This window comes from Cibotium barometz, chromosome 4 (assembly GCF_041138505.1).
Source record: "Cibotium barometz isolate CiBa-2024 chromosome 4, ASM4113850v1, whole genome shotgun sequence".
Classification (NCBI taxonomy): domain Eukaryota; kingdom Viridiplantae; phylum Streptophyta; class Polypodiopsida; order Cyatheales; family Cibotiaceae; genus Cibotium; species Cibotium barometz.
This window is the reverse complement of record NC_141049.1, coordinates 11,439,803-11,453,647: the sequence shown is the minus strand read 5'-3', so window position 1 is coordinate 11,453,647 and position 13,845 is coordinate 11,439,803. Positions and strand designations below refer to the sequence as shown.

Below are 13,845 nucleotides of genomic sequence, written 5' to 3'. Positions count from 1 at the left end.
GCCGTTGGGCTCTCGATAGCCAACGAGTGACAGCGGACCGCGTCAGGATTGTTTTTAGCTAAGATCAAGATTGATAGGAAGGGGCTTGCTGTCTGTGGACGAGGCCATTGCCTAGGTAGTGGGGATGGCAACTTAGCTAAGCAGGCAATGCAGCATTTTGTTGACCTTGGACAATGGAGGAGAGGGAGGCCTTTTGACGATAAACTACTGAAGGGCTTGGTAGTCCCTACTCTTGGATGCGTAAGTGACTTGTTTCCGATCATTGTACCATGTTGCATCGGCAAATCTAGGGTGTGCCATCCATCCACGGAGTATTGCAGAACGGGTCAATTTTATTTGTACTCTATTGCCTAGTTGGACTAGTTGCCTTGTAATATATGGGTACTTAATTTCCACTTGGTCTTGTTATATGGCAATTTATGAACTGCTCATGAAGAAAATGGACTTGGATAATAGTTCTTTGGTGTTTATGGGCTATGATGCTCTCACGTATTGTTGGATAATGGGGTGGAAGCAACTACTCCCTTTGAGAAATTCATAGCTTTGACAACTATTCACAACGTCTTGGTACATTTTCTTCACGTAATACATGGCTTGTTTGTTGGTATATACCAACACCTAACAAGCGAGGTATTAAATGGTACATGTTGGTGCTACTACTTGGTCACCATTACCCTATTCTGTTGGCACTGCCCTTAAAAACTAGGGGAAGTAATGATGTATTCGTTGAGCTCTTTGGATTTGTGTCTTCAACTCCCATGTTCAAGACTATGACGTGGTTGGGAAGATTGATTTTCTAAACAAAGTTGAATGAGCATGTCATGGCATGGAGATTAGATTTTGGTTCCAATTTTCCCCTTGTCAAAGAGATACTCTTGAATGTTATCTACTTGTGTTTTTAGAAAGTAATGGAAACCTAACCTTATGCTAAATTAATTTATCTGCACAAATAATCTAATTAATTTATCTGCAGTTTTGATCAAAGGAAAGGTTGAAAGAGTGTAAGCTACATCATGATTCACAGGGAAACCAAATAAATAGCCGTGTTGATCAAGTTTTTTTTTCAACTTTTCCTTGCACATTCATGAATCACCTCTTCCACCATGTGTCAATATTGGGCAGACAATGGGGTCTAAGAAATGTGAAACGTAGTGGATAGATTAACAAAGGCGGCTCATTTCATACCTACAAAGGTGAAATATACAGTTTCTATGGTGGCTTAACAATTTATGGAGAATGTGTTTAGGTTGCATGGAATGCCTAAGCAAGTGGTGAGTGATAGGGAACACTAACAATATGGATGTCCAATGCACTTCTCACAATAGTACCCAAACCTTCTACTAGGAAGATACATCAGCTAAAGATGGCCAGTTCATCATCCATGTCTTGGTGTCTACCTTGTCACATACCTGCATTGCGGCGCTCCTGAGTCGAAGCTCCAGCCTTGCTAAGTAGCATCCTCACGTGAAAACAGTGGCCCTGCCGTAAACTTTGTTAGAGGAGATGTTGGAGAGATCATCACAAGCAACTTCAACTTCAAGCCTAGCAAGGTATCAACCCTCTACGTGTCACGCAGAGCTGTTCACATGTGTGTAGCTGGGGACACACATCACTAGCATATTCCTCTCAGAAACCACCATCCTCGTCTCCTATTGAAAATCCACCTGAGCATAAAACCCCATATCTAAAAAACCAACTTTTCAATATTCTTCTAACATTATGCCACCTTCGCCTATCTTATTCATATAAACCTCCTAGCTCAAGCTCAAGCCCTTCATATAAGTCACATGATCTATGCAGCCTGTCTCCCTTGAGCAACTCTAACCCCTCTAAACATTGCCCTCTTGGCAGCAATTTCGGCATCAGTTGTTGCAGCATCTTCCACGTGCAAGTTTTAATTTTCGGCATTCTTTCAGCTGGCAGAATGATTATTATTCAAAATCAACTTTTCAAATTTGATTCTTCAATTATTTGCCATATTGGCCGTTGTTCACATGGCCATGATCACATGAAATTTTTTTGGTCCTGCAAGGTGTGGAAATTTGATTTTCCATCCGGTCAAAAAAGGTGGTTCCAGTAATCTAAGAATAGCAGCAGCAAGCGTACGGTAAATTAAGAATAGTAGCAGCGCGGATGGGAAGGTTGAGATGTCATGAAAGTTGGCAAATTAGCACCCTCGAAAGCCAGTAAATCTGTGAATTCTGAGCGACTCCCCTTGCTCTGCATTTCAGCAAAAGCATGCAAGCACACAGCTCCAAAAAGGACTGAGCCGGCTTGTCAAATGCCATCTTTAGCAAATCAGTGCTGCTTCAACTGAGCACACAGTGCTCTGCCTCTCTCCAAAGCCTACAATCGGCCTTCGCTACCAACGCAGTGATGGAGGACCCCGATTATGTTAAGAGGAGACATGCTTGGTGGAGGAGACTCCCAAATGTGCGCACAAGAGGTCATGACTAACCTTGAAAGCATGAGATCCCAAAGCTGGCCATTCCCACAAATCAGTTGCTGCTGAGAGGACAGGGAGAAGCAACGGATTACAAGTGGCCTTGACTTTTCTGCCTCTGCAGCATCACCATTGTGTGTGAGTTAATTCGGAAAGAGAGGCTTTGCATCTCTATGCACTTCTGCAGGCCAAGGGACTTCATCTTTGTCGCAAGCGATGGATGCGACCGACCTCGCACCATATTGTCACCTTTTGCAAGATTTTACATCTGTAGCTTTTGCTATGTTACCATCGTCCCCACAATCGTGTTCTCCATATTCTCTTGAACCCCTTTCTCGACTACAGGATGCATCAAATCAAATGTATGGAATGAGAAACCCCAAGTAACCTCTGCTGTGGCAACTGTGGACATAATGAGATAAGGGGTGGGTAGAGTGTCAAGCAAGCATGTCACATACGACCACCATGTCTAGCAGCACCGTGCTCTATTTGTGGTCGCTATCATTATTGAAGAAATGTTAGTAGCTGAATTTGCCATGACATAGTTGTTGCTGGTCTTTCATGCTTTTTGCACACAGCTTCCTAGCAATTCAATGTTAATTATGCTTTGCAATTGTTTCCCTAGTTATGTAGAGAGTATCTCTACAGTTCAGTGAGCTGAAGCCAATTACATGATTCAATCCATCATTTTGAGGTTGCTCTTCCTTGTTTTTAGTATGAGCTTGCTAGCGGCTCCCTCGGCTTCTCATGTCTGGAGTGTTTCTTCCTGAGTAGCATAAACCTGCTATGTAACACACAAAAGTGGTTATTGGCCTTTGTTCCAGGTTTGTTCCTGTTCATCAATTGTTATCAGAAGCTCAGTTGGTGTAAACCTATTTAAACAAAATTTTGTCCGTGTGAAACTTCTATTCTCGGCTGCCATGTCTCTCTTTTGAACACTTGCAAAGTTGAAGATCTTGATGTGTTTTCTAAGTAGGATTCTTGAGTTTGGAAGAGGCTTCCAGATGTTGAGTTCTAAGCCAGGGCATTGCAGGGCCTTCATGGAAAAATAGAATCTGCTGTCATGCACCAGTTTATTGGATGGCTTGGGTCTGCCAAAACCACATACTGATGCTGCAAATGCATTGCATTGTTTCCAGAAACCCGGAAAATACTTTTTGACTTTGAAAGATATGATGATGTTTGTCTGGATGCCACATTCTCATTCTAGGCAATGCTCCCTTCACTAGACAAGGCCTTCTCATTGTTGTGGTTTGGAGGAACATGCTGCTTCTTTCTCCTTTACCATGGTACCTATACAATGTACAAGCTACTTCCTTCTCTATTACCATGGTATGTGTACAAGATGCAGACATCTCTCTCCAAGAACCCCCCCAATACATACAATAATCCCTTTGGCCGTGACCACTTCTTGTAATATGCCCTTGGGCCTAAGCCCTTTTTGGCCTGCACAAGGCCATACCCCCCACTAGGCGAAGGCAGTTTGATGGCCCACCATGGGAACAAAACAGTGTCCGTATTGGCCACCTTTGATTTTTAGTGGTTGTGCTTTCTATTGTGATGTAGCTTTCGTTTAGGGCAGGTGTTCAAGGTGTTGCACTCATGCGGGCGATCACTCTCTCTCTCTCTCTCTCTCTCTCTCTCTCACACACACGCGCACACACGCACGTGCACGCACACACACACACATAGGACGCTGCGAGCTAGAAGGTTGATGGTGATGAGGCACAACACATGGCAATGCTATGCGAAGGCAGCATGGGGCATTGCGGCAGTAGTGAACTGAACCAACACTGGGTGCTTAATAGGCATACGATTGTGCACGTGCAAGGAAGAGGGTTATGAATCTATGAATGCATAGGGTGGTGCGTGGAGAAATTGTTGCTCATCTTCGCCCCATGACCTCTGCTTCAGCGTCGACCGAATCTTGGTCTCCTTCTCACAACTAGCCTTGGTTTCTTCTTATCGTGGTGGTGGACCATGAGGACTACATGTTTCGAAGGCAGTAATATAGTAGCCTCTCCTATTCGTCATGCTCTGTTTCTTAAGCAGCCAAAGCGTTTGCATAGCTAGTGTGAGAGCTGGCAGTACCAATTCAAAAGTGGTGGATGCAGATTTGGCAGCATTGGTTGCAATGAACACTGCTCTCATAGACCACAAGGGCATTGGTCGGCATCAAGTGCAACACTGGGTGTGTCATTGCGTTATGGGTCTAGGGGGACACCAGGAAATTGGCTAGCTCTCTTCTCTAATAAGGCAGCTCACTTTTAGGAGTTTCTTTGCAAAGCCATAAGGCAATTCTCATCTTCAGGAGAGCAAACCTACAAAAATATGAGGAATTTGGTGTAAAATCTTTTGACTCATGTATGACTTCAGCACCACTTCCTCTACATGTCCCGCTTGGTCAACTTTTCCCAACTTGTCTAAGGTCTTGACTCTTTGTAGATCAATTGTGTTGTAGTTCCATCCCTAATAACACAATGTCCTCATAGTGCAATCTCCTCTGCAATGCTGGCCACCATACAACAAATGCTGCAAATGTCAAAATCATCATCTAATGCCATGCAACTCCAATCATTGTAAGTGGACCTTTGTCATGGGCCCGAGGATCGGGGTCCTGGACATCGGGCTGCAATGCATCCAATCATGCCAATATATGATATAGCTCGGCTCCATCGACCGTTGAGCGCGTCATAGCGCGATATAACCTTGTCAGGTCACACCCTTCTCATGTATCCCCGGCCCGGCTCCATGGCCTTGTGGTCTCGGGTCCATCCATCCATCTCTCGAATCCATGATCCAACCGGCCCGGCCTCATCAGCCCGTCGGCTCGGCACGGCTCACCATCCTAGCGGCTTCGATGTTTCCACCATTTTTCCTTCTGTCAGTTCCATTTCCACTTCGGTATGATCTCCCTCAAGGTGGGGAGGGCATCCCCCGAGGCACATGGCACCTATTAACCCCCACGACAAAAACCGGGGAGGCCTAATGTGCCTACCCAGTGCGTGAGTGCATTCTTGTGTGCCTAGATTTATGGGTCCATGTTTTGCCACTCCTTACACTTCCTCCCCATATAGATGCATGATTTTCGGTGCGGTCAAGCATACCAAAGCCCCATGGATCTCGGGTTGGTTTCTCAACCTCACATACAACCTCCCTTTATAGAATTGACGTCCTCGTCAATTGATTTTCGAACTAGGAGGGAGTGCCTTTATAGTATCATGTTTAGTATATTCTCCAACAAGTGCCTACAACTAAGAAAAAAGAAAGCGGGAGGTCTTAACCTTGCTTTATAGCCCATGAACAAAGTCAGTGTCTAACCCGTTACAACAACTGTGCATATTTTTAGATTTTTATCTATCTTTGTGGCTTGGATTTCAAGCCCCTGCTCGAGAGTCTCCCGAATCCCCAATGTGCGAGGCTCCCCGCTTGACTCCTGTCTGAGCCAAATGTGGAGTCCTTCAAGACAAAGCAGCACTTGCCTATTTCTCCTGAATCAAGTATGTTCTGGCCTTCTTGATCGTCCCTTTCTCAAGAGTTTCCAATGATATTCCCATCTTCAAGGAGGTCGACCCCATTGATTGTCATAACCCTGTTTCCACTTGGTTTCTCATCACACCAATCTAATCATCTGCCATTCCAATCCATGTTGTCGACATTGTTGAGGACAAGGTTTTCCTGGTCAAGCCAAGCCCTAGCTATCTTGACACCAAGATAAGCTTTGCATGTTCTTTTTCCATTGATCCCTTGAATCCGTGGGTTGTGGTAGCTCTGCTATTACCCATGTGCGCTAAGGTGCTGAATCCTTCTGGGACATGAGTTGCAGAACCTTACTAACGCTAGCTCGGCCTCTGCACTGATTCTTGTCATATCTATCTCCTCATGTCTATCTCCTGCAACCATGTGTAGGTTCTTTTGACTATTGTGTCATGATTAACCTGCTTATGATTTTTGCAATACGATCCTTGAGCTTGAGTTTGCTCTAGCCTTCATGACACCATGTTGGCCTTTACATAATCTCTCACCTTTGGAAGTTGCACCCTTGTAACTGTGAGCCGTGATGCTCGAATGTTTGTTTGCTCATACTGCATGAGCCTAGTTGCTCGGATGTTGAAGCTTGAGGACACAAGTAGCTTAGTAGGCTAATCCCGAGTCACCTGTTTGATTTGTCTTCGAGCCTTTGAGTACGTGTTATGCATCTTGTTTGCCCTTTGAACGGCAAAGTATAGTTGCTGCCAACAAAACCCAAGTGTTGTCTTGGAATCCAATGAACACTGCCACTAAGCGTTCACGCATACATATAGCACAATTGCCACCTTGTGCACATGCAGTTTTCATCTTTAGCTTCACTTGGCCCAAGTCTCCCCATTTGACTCCGCCGATGAGAGCAATTTCCACCTTGCTACCATCATCCAACCATAAGTACATTGCCACCTACGCTCCTGGCTGTTTCCATCTTTCAAGTTCCCTTTGGTATGCATATGTGCCTTCATGGTCCTAACTTGACCTCATGTAGCACGTTATATTCCAAAATCTGTTTACCCTCCCTAGATTTCTCTAGTCTGGGCCAGTATGGACCCCGAAGTGTTTGACACACCTAAGAGTCCATAGATTGTAGTTCCGGTTTTGTGACCTTCTTGTGTGATACTGGTTGCACGGCCACTTTGATATGACCAACTATGTTGGGTCCTTCTCATGATATGATATATATGAATAGGGAATATTGGTGCCATGATTGGACTCACCCTCACCCGAATGATGATGTCTCTTGCCAACTCTACTTACCTGGCTTCTACCAACCTTCTGTCGACCCACATGATGATACAGATGATGGGGTTATTGGTGCTGTCTTTGGTCTTACCCTCACCCGCATATCAATGGTGAGAATGGTTTCCGCTTTCCAGTAGCTTCCACCAACTCCATCTGAAACTAATAGCTTTATTTGCCCAGCTGCCTCATATATGGGGGTTCAAGCCCATTGGATGCTACCCCAACAGCTCTGACAAGAGGTTCAAGCCCCTTGGATATGATTGCATGTGAAATGGGGGTTCAAGCCCCTTGGATATGATTGCATCTGAAATGGGGGTTCAAGCTCCTTTGCATATGATTTCATTTGATATGGGAGTTCAAGCCCCTTTGCATATGATTTCATCTCATATGGCTGTTCAAGCCCCTTGCATATAATCTCATACCATTGTGCACAGCTTCATTGACTTTCATGTTCAATCTGATACCTTCTGCAGATATAACTATATGCATGATCTCTGAAAAGAATGTAGTGGCTTCACTGCCACAAGGCTCCTCATGGCCTTAGCGGACACCTTGCCGGTTAGCGGATACAATCCCGCTTGATATATATATGGTTGTATATATATTCCCAAATGATTTGTCTTGGCGGTTTTGCATTCATTGCTCTTACATGCTATATGATATATGTGAGAGTACCATGCCGACACAACGGTCCCATACCCGCTGCATCAATCTTCAAAAGATCAGCTTCCAGTCCCATAACCTGTAATGCATACATGGCCCCTTTGTTGCTTCATTGATATCTGTATGCATATGCTTCATGATTCCATCTTAGATCGACCATGTAGGTTCCATTCACACGCCGTTTCTACTAGGAGCAGTACCTTGCACCTCTCACGCTACAATCCCCTGGTGTCAACAATCACATGAAAAATTCATCCATGCGTCTGCACAAGAACAAGCCTTCTCCACCAAGGGTTCTTCGTACTTGCCTCATGCTAGTCTCCGGCTTCACAACTATACAAGCCTTCTCCTCCAAGGGTTCTTCGGTCTTGCATCATGTCACTTTCAACCCAATACATCTGCATCCTTGTAGCTTCACAGCTCTGCATTTCGGCCAATGACCTGATTCAAGTTGATTCGGCTTCCCACACCGTTTCTTCTTGGCACTTGTATTGCCGTTTATTCCACATGCTGATTTTGCTCAATTCCCATATGTTCATGCATTTTAAAATTCCACATACCCATTAGTTCATATCAATATGTATATTCAAAATATGTGCCTCCTGGATCACACCGTTTGGCTAATTCTACATGGTTGAAATCAGAAGGATCAAACTTTGTTAGGAAGCCATCATGAGACCTCACCTTCTTAAATACCAGAGAGACTGAGAGAGAGAGAGAGAGAGAGAGGACCTTATTTATAGAGTAAACAAAAAATGGTACACTCTCAATGCAAAGCACTATGGAGTGGCTCAATACATATCCATAGCTGCTTGAGAAATTTAAATCAATCGCAAACCTACATGCATGAAGAACCCAACCTTAATATTGATTGCTTTATGCACATGATTAACGAGTAGTACATGGATTTTGTAGAGCTCTCCTAGATTCCACTCGAATTGTGCATGAGTATCGCGTACACTAAAGGAGAAGAGTGGCACTTTGTGATCTTTTGTGATCGACAAATTGTTCCACTCACACACGTGGAATACTCCACGTGCCCAAACAACCAAGAACATTTTTGAATTTTAAAACAAGCATAAGGAAAGTGAAAATTCTTCCACAATGGCATAGACAGGTTGTTTCTTCCATGTGGTGTAATATGAAGGAAAGGAGTGGAGCAACATTGCATGGGACTTGTGAAAAAGAGCTAAGTTGAAGCCACGATAGAATCAATCCTTCAATCAAGTATAACTTGAAACACCCAAGAATTACATATGGGTCAAACGCATGTGAGCATAGTATCGCTCATATTTGTTTATGTAAGAGTATGCAAGAAGCATAGTGCTTTAATTTTCAAGGCTCATCTTTAAGTTGTACGATATTTGTATGAAAGAGGTTTTTCAAAAGGTGGAGTCAACAAACAACATTATGTTTATGGAGCAAACATCTGGTTAGAAGTAGAAAGCAATTGTCTTCTAGGCACGTGCCAATGTGCTGAGAGTAAATTCATTTTGTAAGAAACGAGCGGTTACAGTGAAAATGTTTAGCTACTTCTAATTCTACTCATAACCTATACTAATCAGCATTTTGAGTTCAAATTGAAGCTGTGTATATCTTATTACAACATTCGAAGGACTTACATAGAAACTTTTAAAATTCACGTAAAAATTTGGGATACAAATATTATTGTGCTAATCAAAGTAGTAAAAGTGTAATTGAGAATTGTTTACCCTATGCCACAAAAAAAAGACTAGAGATTAGAAGTGCTTGGAATCGGCCACCATATGGCAATCGATACACTACTCTAGTCAAATTAGTAAAGTCGAGAATTGTTTAGGATCCACCGTTCACCAAAACAACAAGTGCTTGGAATCCACCATATGCCAAACAACACAACACACCATAACTTTGCAGGACCATTTGTAAATGATTTCATTTGCAACCTTGTTTAATTGATCTCTCTCTCTCTCTCTCTCTCGTCAGGGAACGAACCTCTGAGCCTAGTTTTTAATTTGGAAAATCTTGAAAATGCGCCATTCGCTATTTTAGTTTTTAAAAAATAACAGAATAATAATAAATGTGGTCCTCCGAAGCTTGTTGCACTGGTGACTTACCCGATGGATCAAACGGGATCACCTTCTATAATCTAATTGAGCAGAAAAACAACAGAATAATAATCTAATTTTAGTTTTTTTTAAAAATAACAGAATAGTAATCTAATTGGTCCTCCGAAGCTTGTTGCACTGGTGACTGCACAACAGGCTGATGAGAGAGAGAGATAGACAGACTCACAGTGTGTCTGGGAATGAATGAATGCATAATAGCATGGTCCCATTACCCTATATACATATGTGCACACGCCCATGCGTGGCAACGAGAGAGAGAGAGAGAGAGAGAGAGAGAGAGAGGAGAGAATGATACTCATGGGGAGACTAGAGAGTAGGGAAGAGCGAGAGCGAATGAAGGGAGGAGTGATCGAAAATTATAGACACAGTACCGAGAGGCGACGATGCGCGCATGAAACATATTGATTCTTATTATAACAAGAGCATTCCGTGCGTGAGAGCACTGCCCCTAAGAGAAAGAGCAAGTGGCCATGCCACTCACCCCCTTTCTAGCTATTGGTCGGGACACATGCAGAGGGCCTAGGTGGTGGAGTGGAGAGAGAGGGCATCGACGAAGTCGACGTGGGAGCAGGAGTAGAAGGCCTCGGGGCTGTCGGAGCGCTGCCAAATGACGTAGATGAGGTGGCGGCCGGCCTTGGCGGCAGGCGTGGTGCGGGGGATTTGGTAGGAGCCGCTGTCAAGCGTGGTGGTGACGTTGATGAAGGGCGGGTCCTCCAAGTCTGCCCATTTGAGCGGCTCAGTGGGCTGGTAACCATCCCGGGTGACGTAGAACTCCAAGAAGCCCAAGTGCGGGGCGGTGGCCAGGTAGAGGTATGTGAAGGGGACGCCGGAGGACAAGGAGGTGGCTGGCCAGTCGGAGCGTGCCAGGTCGAGGCCCTGATACTTCTCCCGCCCGGCGCTGCACAGTTGGCCATCCGGAATGAGCTCGCGGTGGCGGCCAGCGGCGTTGGGCAGGTTCACCTCCATCCAATCATAGAACGCTTGGGTCCCACTCAGCGCCACCGCGGCTTGGCAAGCTGCCGACGTGGGAACCGGAAGCTCCAGGTAGCAGTTGTAGACGCTACTGAAGGGGTCCTCCATGCTGCCATGGCCGCTCGCTACGCCCAGCAGGCCGCTGGCGCACAACACCATAATAGCCACAACTCCCCATGACCTCCCCATCCTCACACTATGACCAATATTGCCTTGTCTCACCCTCCTTACTGCACGCATATGCTGCACGTTCCAACATGCATTTCATATATATATATATATAACACTCACGGCATTTGTGCAATGTCGCAACACATTGCAGGGACCTTTATGTCACACTCCATGGCAAGTACCTTTATGTCACATCACCGACAGAAAAAAAAAAAACCTTCTGGCCAGTGAGCCTATTAGGCGTGTTCCTAGTATTGTATCCCAGATTCTCCTCTTGTAATCTGAGCCCATGCGGCTCTTCTTGTTAATATAATTTTCTACCTTTTCTCGCTGAAGAAGAAAAAAAAAAGAAACCCTTAAATTTAAAGGCAACCCTTCAATTAAGCCCTTATGTTTTTATTTACACATGTCTTTTTGTGGATGTCACATGTCTTTTTGTACTCCGTGTGGCAGCACTGGCAGGAACCTTAATGTCACATGTCTTTACAGAACCTTTATGTCACATTCCGTGGTGGCAGGTACCTTTATGTCACATGTCTTTTAGTACCACATACTTCAAATGATCACATAATTCCTGTGAGTCTGTGACATATTTTAGTTTTTTAAAAATAATCGAATAATAATAAATATGGTCCTCCGAAGCTTGTTGCACTGGTGACTGCACAACAGGCTGATGAGAGAGAGAGAGATAGACAGACTCACAGTGTGTCTGGGAATGAATGAATGCGGCCTTTTCCCGGATGGATCAAACGGGATCACCTTCTATAATCTACTTTAGCAGAAAGATGACAAGTTATTTACTACTAAAACTGGCGGTAGTATGTGCAGTATATTCGATTCGGGCGAGCTTCGACGTTTTGTAATCTTGCACGAAACGTGCGTACCATTTATTTTATCCAGGGAAAATTTCTTTCTAGCCTGAAAATTTCACCTTTTTCCCTACCCCGTAAGCACCCCCCAAAAAAATATCCAAGCAGCAATGTCCAAGCACGCGCGTGTGTAGATAAAGTTTTCTACCCCCCTCCCCAAAAACAAAGAAACAAAAAGAATTCCCTTTGTTCGACACACTGGATTGAAATTTGACTCGTAGAATATAATTCTATTCTCGGACAGAATTTTCAAAATTGGCTCCCTCTCTTATTTCTCATGGGGCATATCTTCTCTCCTCTTTCTATAATATCAGGCTCCCTCTCTTATTTCTCATTATTACACACACTCTCTCTCAAGAATTAAGCTCCAATCAAGCTAATCAAGGGTAAAAACTACAGCGAATTTGAGTGTTTAGAACTAGTTTACTTTACGCTCTTTAACCCTCTCAAGTGTTAAATCTGCAGTTTACGTTCGAGTGTTTTTTCATGTTTTTTGCTTAACTTTTGTGTCGAGGATGGCTCCCAAGTGCATACGAAGTGGGGTCACATTCAACAATGCTGGTACAAGTGATGCCCAGTACCCGGCGGGAATGCCAATACCTCGAATGAGGTCGCAACGAATGTGACCCAGGTAGGAAAGTCATATTTTTGTACATGCATAGTTATTTCAATTTCCATATGCATACGAGACTTTTAGTAGGCATAGGAAACCCTCCTTAAATAAATATACTTCCCAAAAAATTGGTCCATGACCAAAAGAAACCCGTAATCATGTGTTTTCCCGTAACTTTCCAGCTCAAAAGAATGTATTCTAAAACATGCCTTGCGGTAATTGTCATTTCAATGACTTGTTAATTTTTAAGTTAAACTCTTTTCAAAGGAGGTTATTGAAAACTTTTTGTTGTTCCGACGGACGCCTGTAAAATCAGCTTTGTGGTTGAGGCACTCCGAACGACGAGATACGTCGCGCGAGTGCCAAAGTCTTAGGTTACCTTTAACTTTAGACCTTAGCGTACCTCATGATGTCTAGCCTTGCCGAGGTGGATGAGCTGCCGACTTTCTTGGGTGAAGAGGTCAGTGGTGACAATAAGTACCCACCAAGCGGCGATCACATCTAGTTAAGATGGGGGTTCCTTGGTTCTAGACGCATCATCGTGGTTAGCGGGATCGGGCTTCAGGATTTTAGATAACCCAGCTTGTTTGTTTGTTTTCTTTTTGGACAAGTGAGGATCACTCCTTTTCTAAGGATGGGGATCCCTTGGATGAGAACAATGTAAATATCTTTTAAGATACAATCTTTTTAATGAAAAGTAGGTGATTTTTAGACAATGTATTAACTTGTATTCACCTAGTTGTAGACGCGACTGATGGGGTCCCGGATGGATCAAACGGGATCACCTTCTATAATCTAATTTAGCAAAAAGATGACAAGTTATTTACTACTAAAACTGGCGGTAGTATGTGCAGTATATTCGATTCGGAGCTTCAACGTTTTGTAATCACGCTATGACCAATATACAGGTGATCATATAACAATCACGGCATTTATGCAATGTCCCATATTCCCATTCCATTTCGACCTTTATGTCACATGTCTTTTAGTACCTTTATGTCACACTCCATGGCAAGTACCTTTATGTCACATCACGGACATAAAAAAAAACCTTCTGGCCAGTGAGCCTATTAGGCGTGTTCTTCACACTCTGTGTGGCAGCACTGGCAGGAACCTTTATGTCACATGTCTTTTAGAACCTTTATGTCACATTCCGTGGGTAGGTACCTTTATGTCACATGTCTTTTAGTACCACATTACTTCAAATGATCACATAATTCCTGTGAGCAGGGCCTA

At 43.8% G+C, this 13,845-nt stretch overlaps 1 protein-coding gene across 1 annotated transcript; it reads left to right on the top strand.

Moving 5' to 3' along the window:
* Window positions 1-4,475: 4,475 nt before the first annotated feature.
* Window positions 4,476-11,226, top strand: LOC147638908 (uncharacterized). Its single transcript, XM_086792913.1, has 2 exons — window positions 4,476-4,634; window positions 10,477-11,226. The coding sequence occupies exons 1-2, from the start codon at window positions 4,476-4,478 to the stop codon at window positions 11,134-11,136; spliced, it is 819 nt and encodes a 272-aa protein (XP_086649039.1). The 3' UTR covers window positions 11,137-11,226.
* Window positions 11,227-13,845: the final 2,619 nt, after the last annotated feature.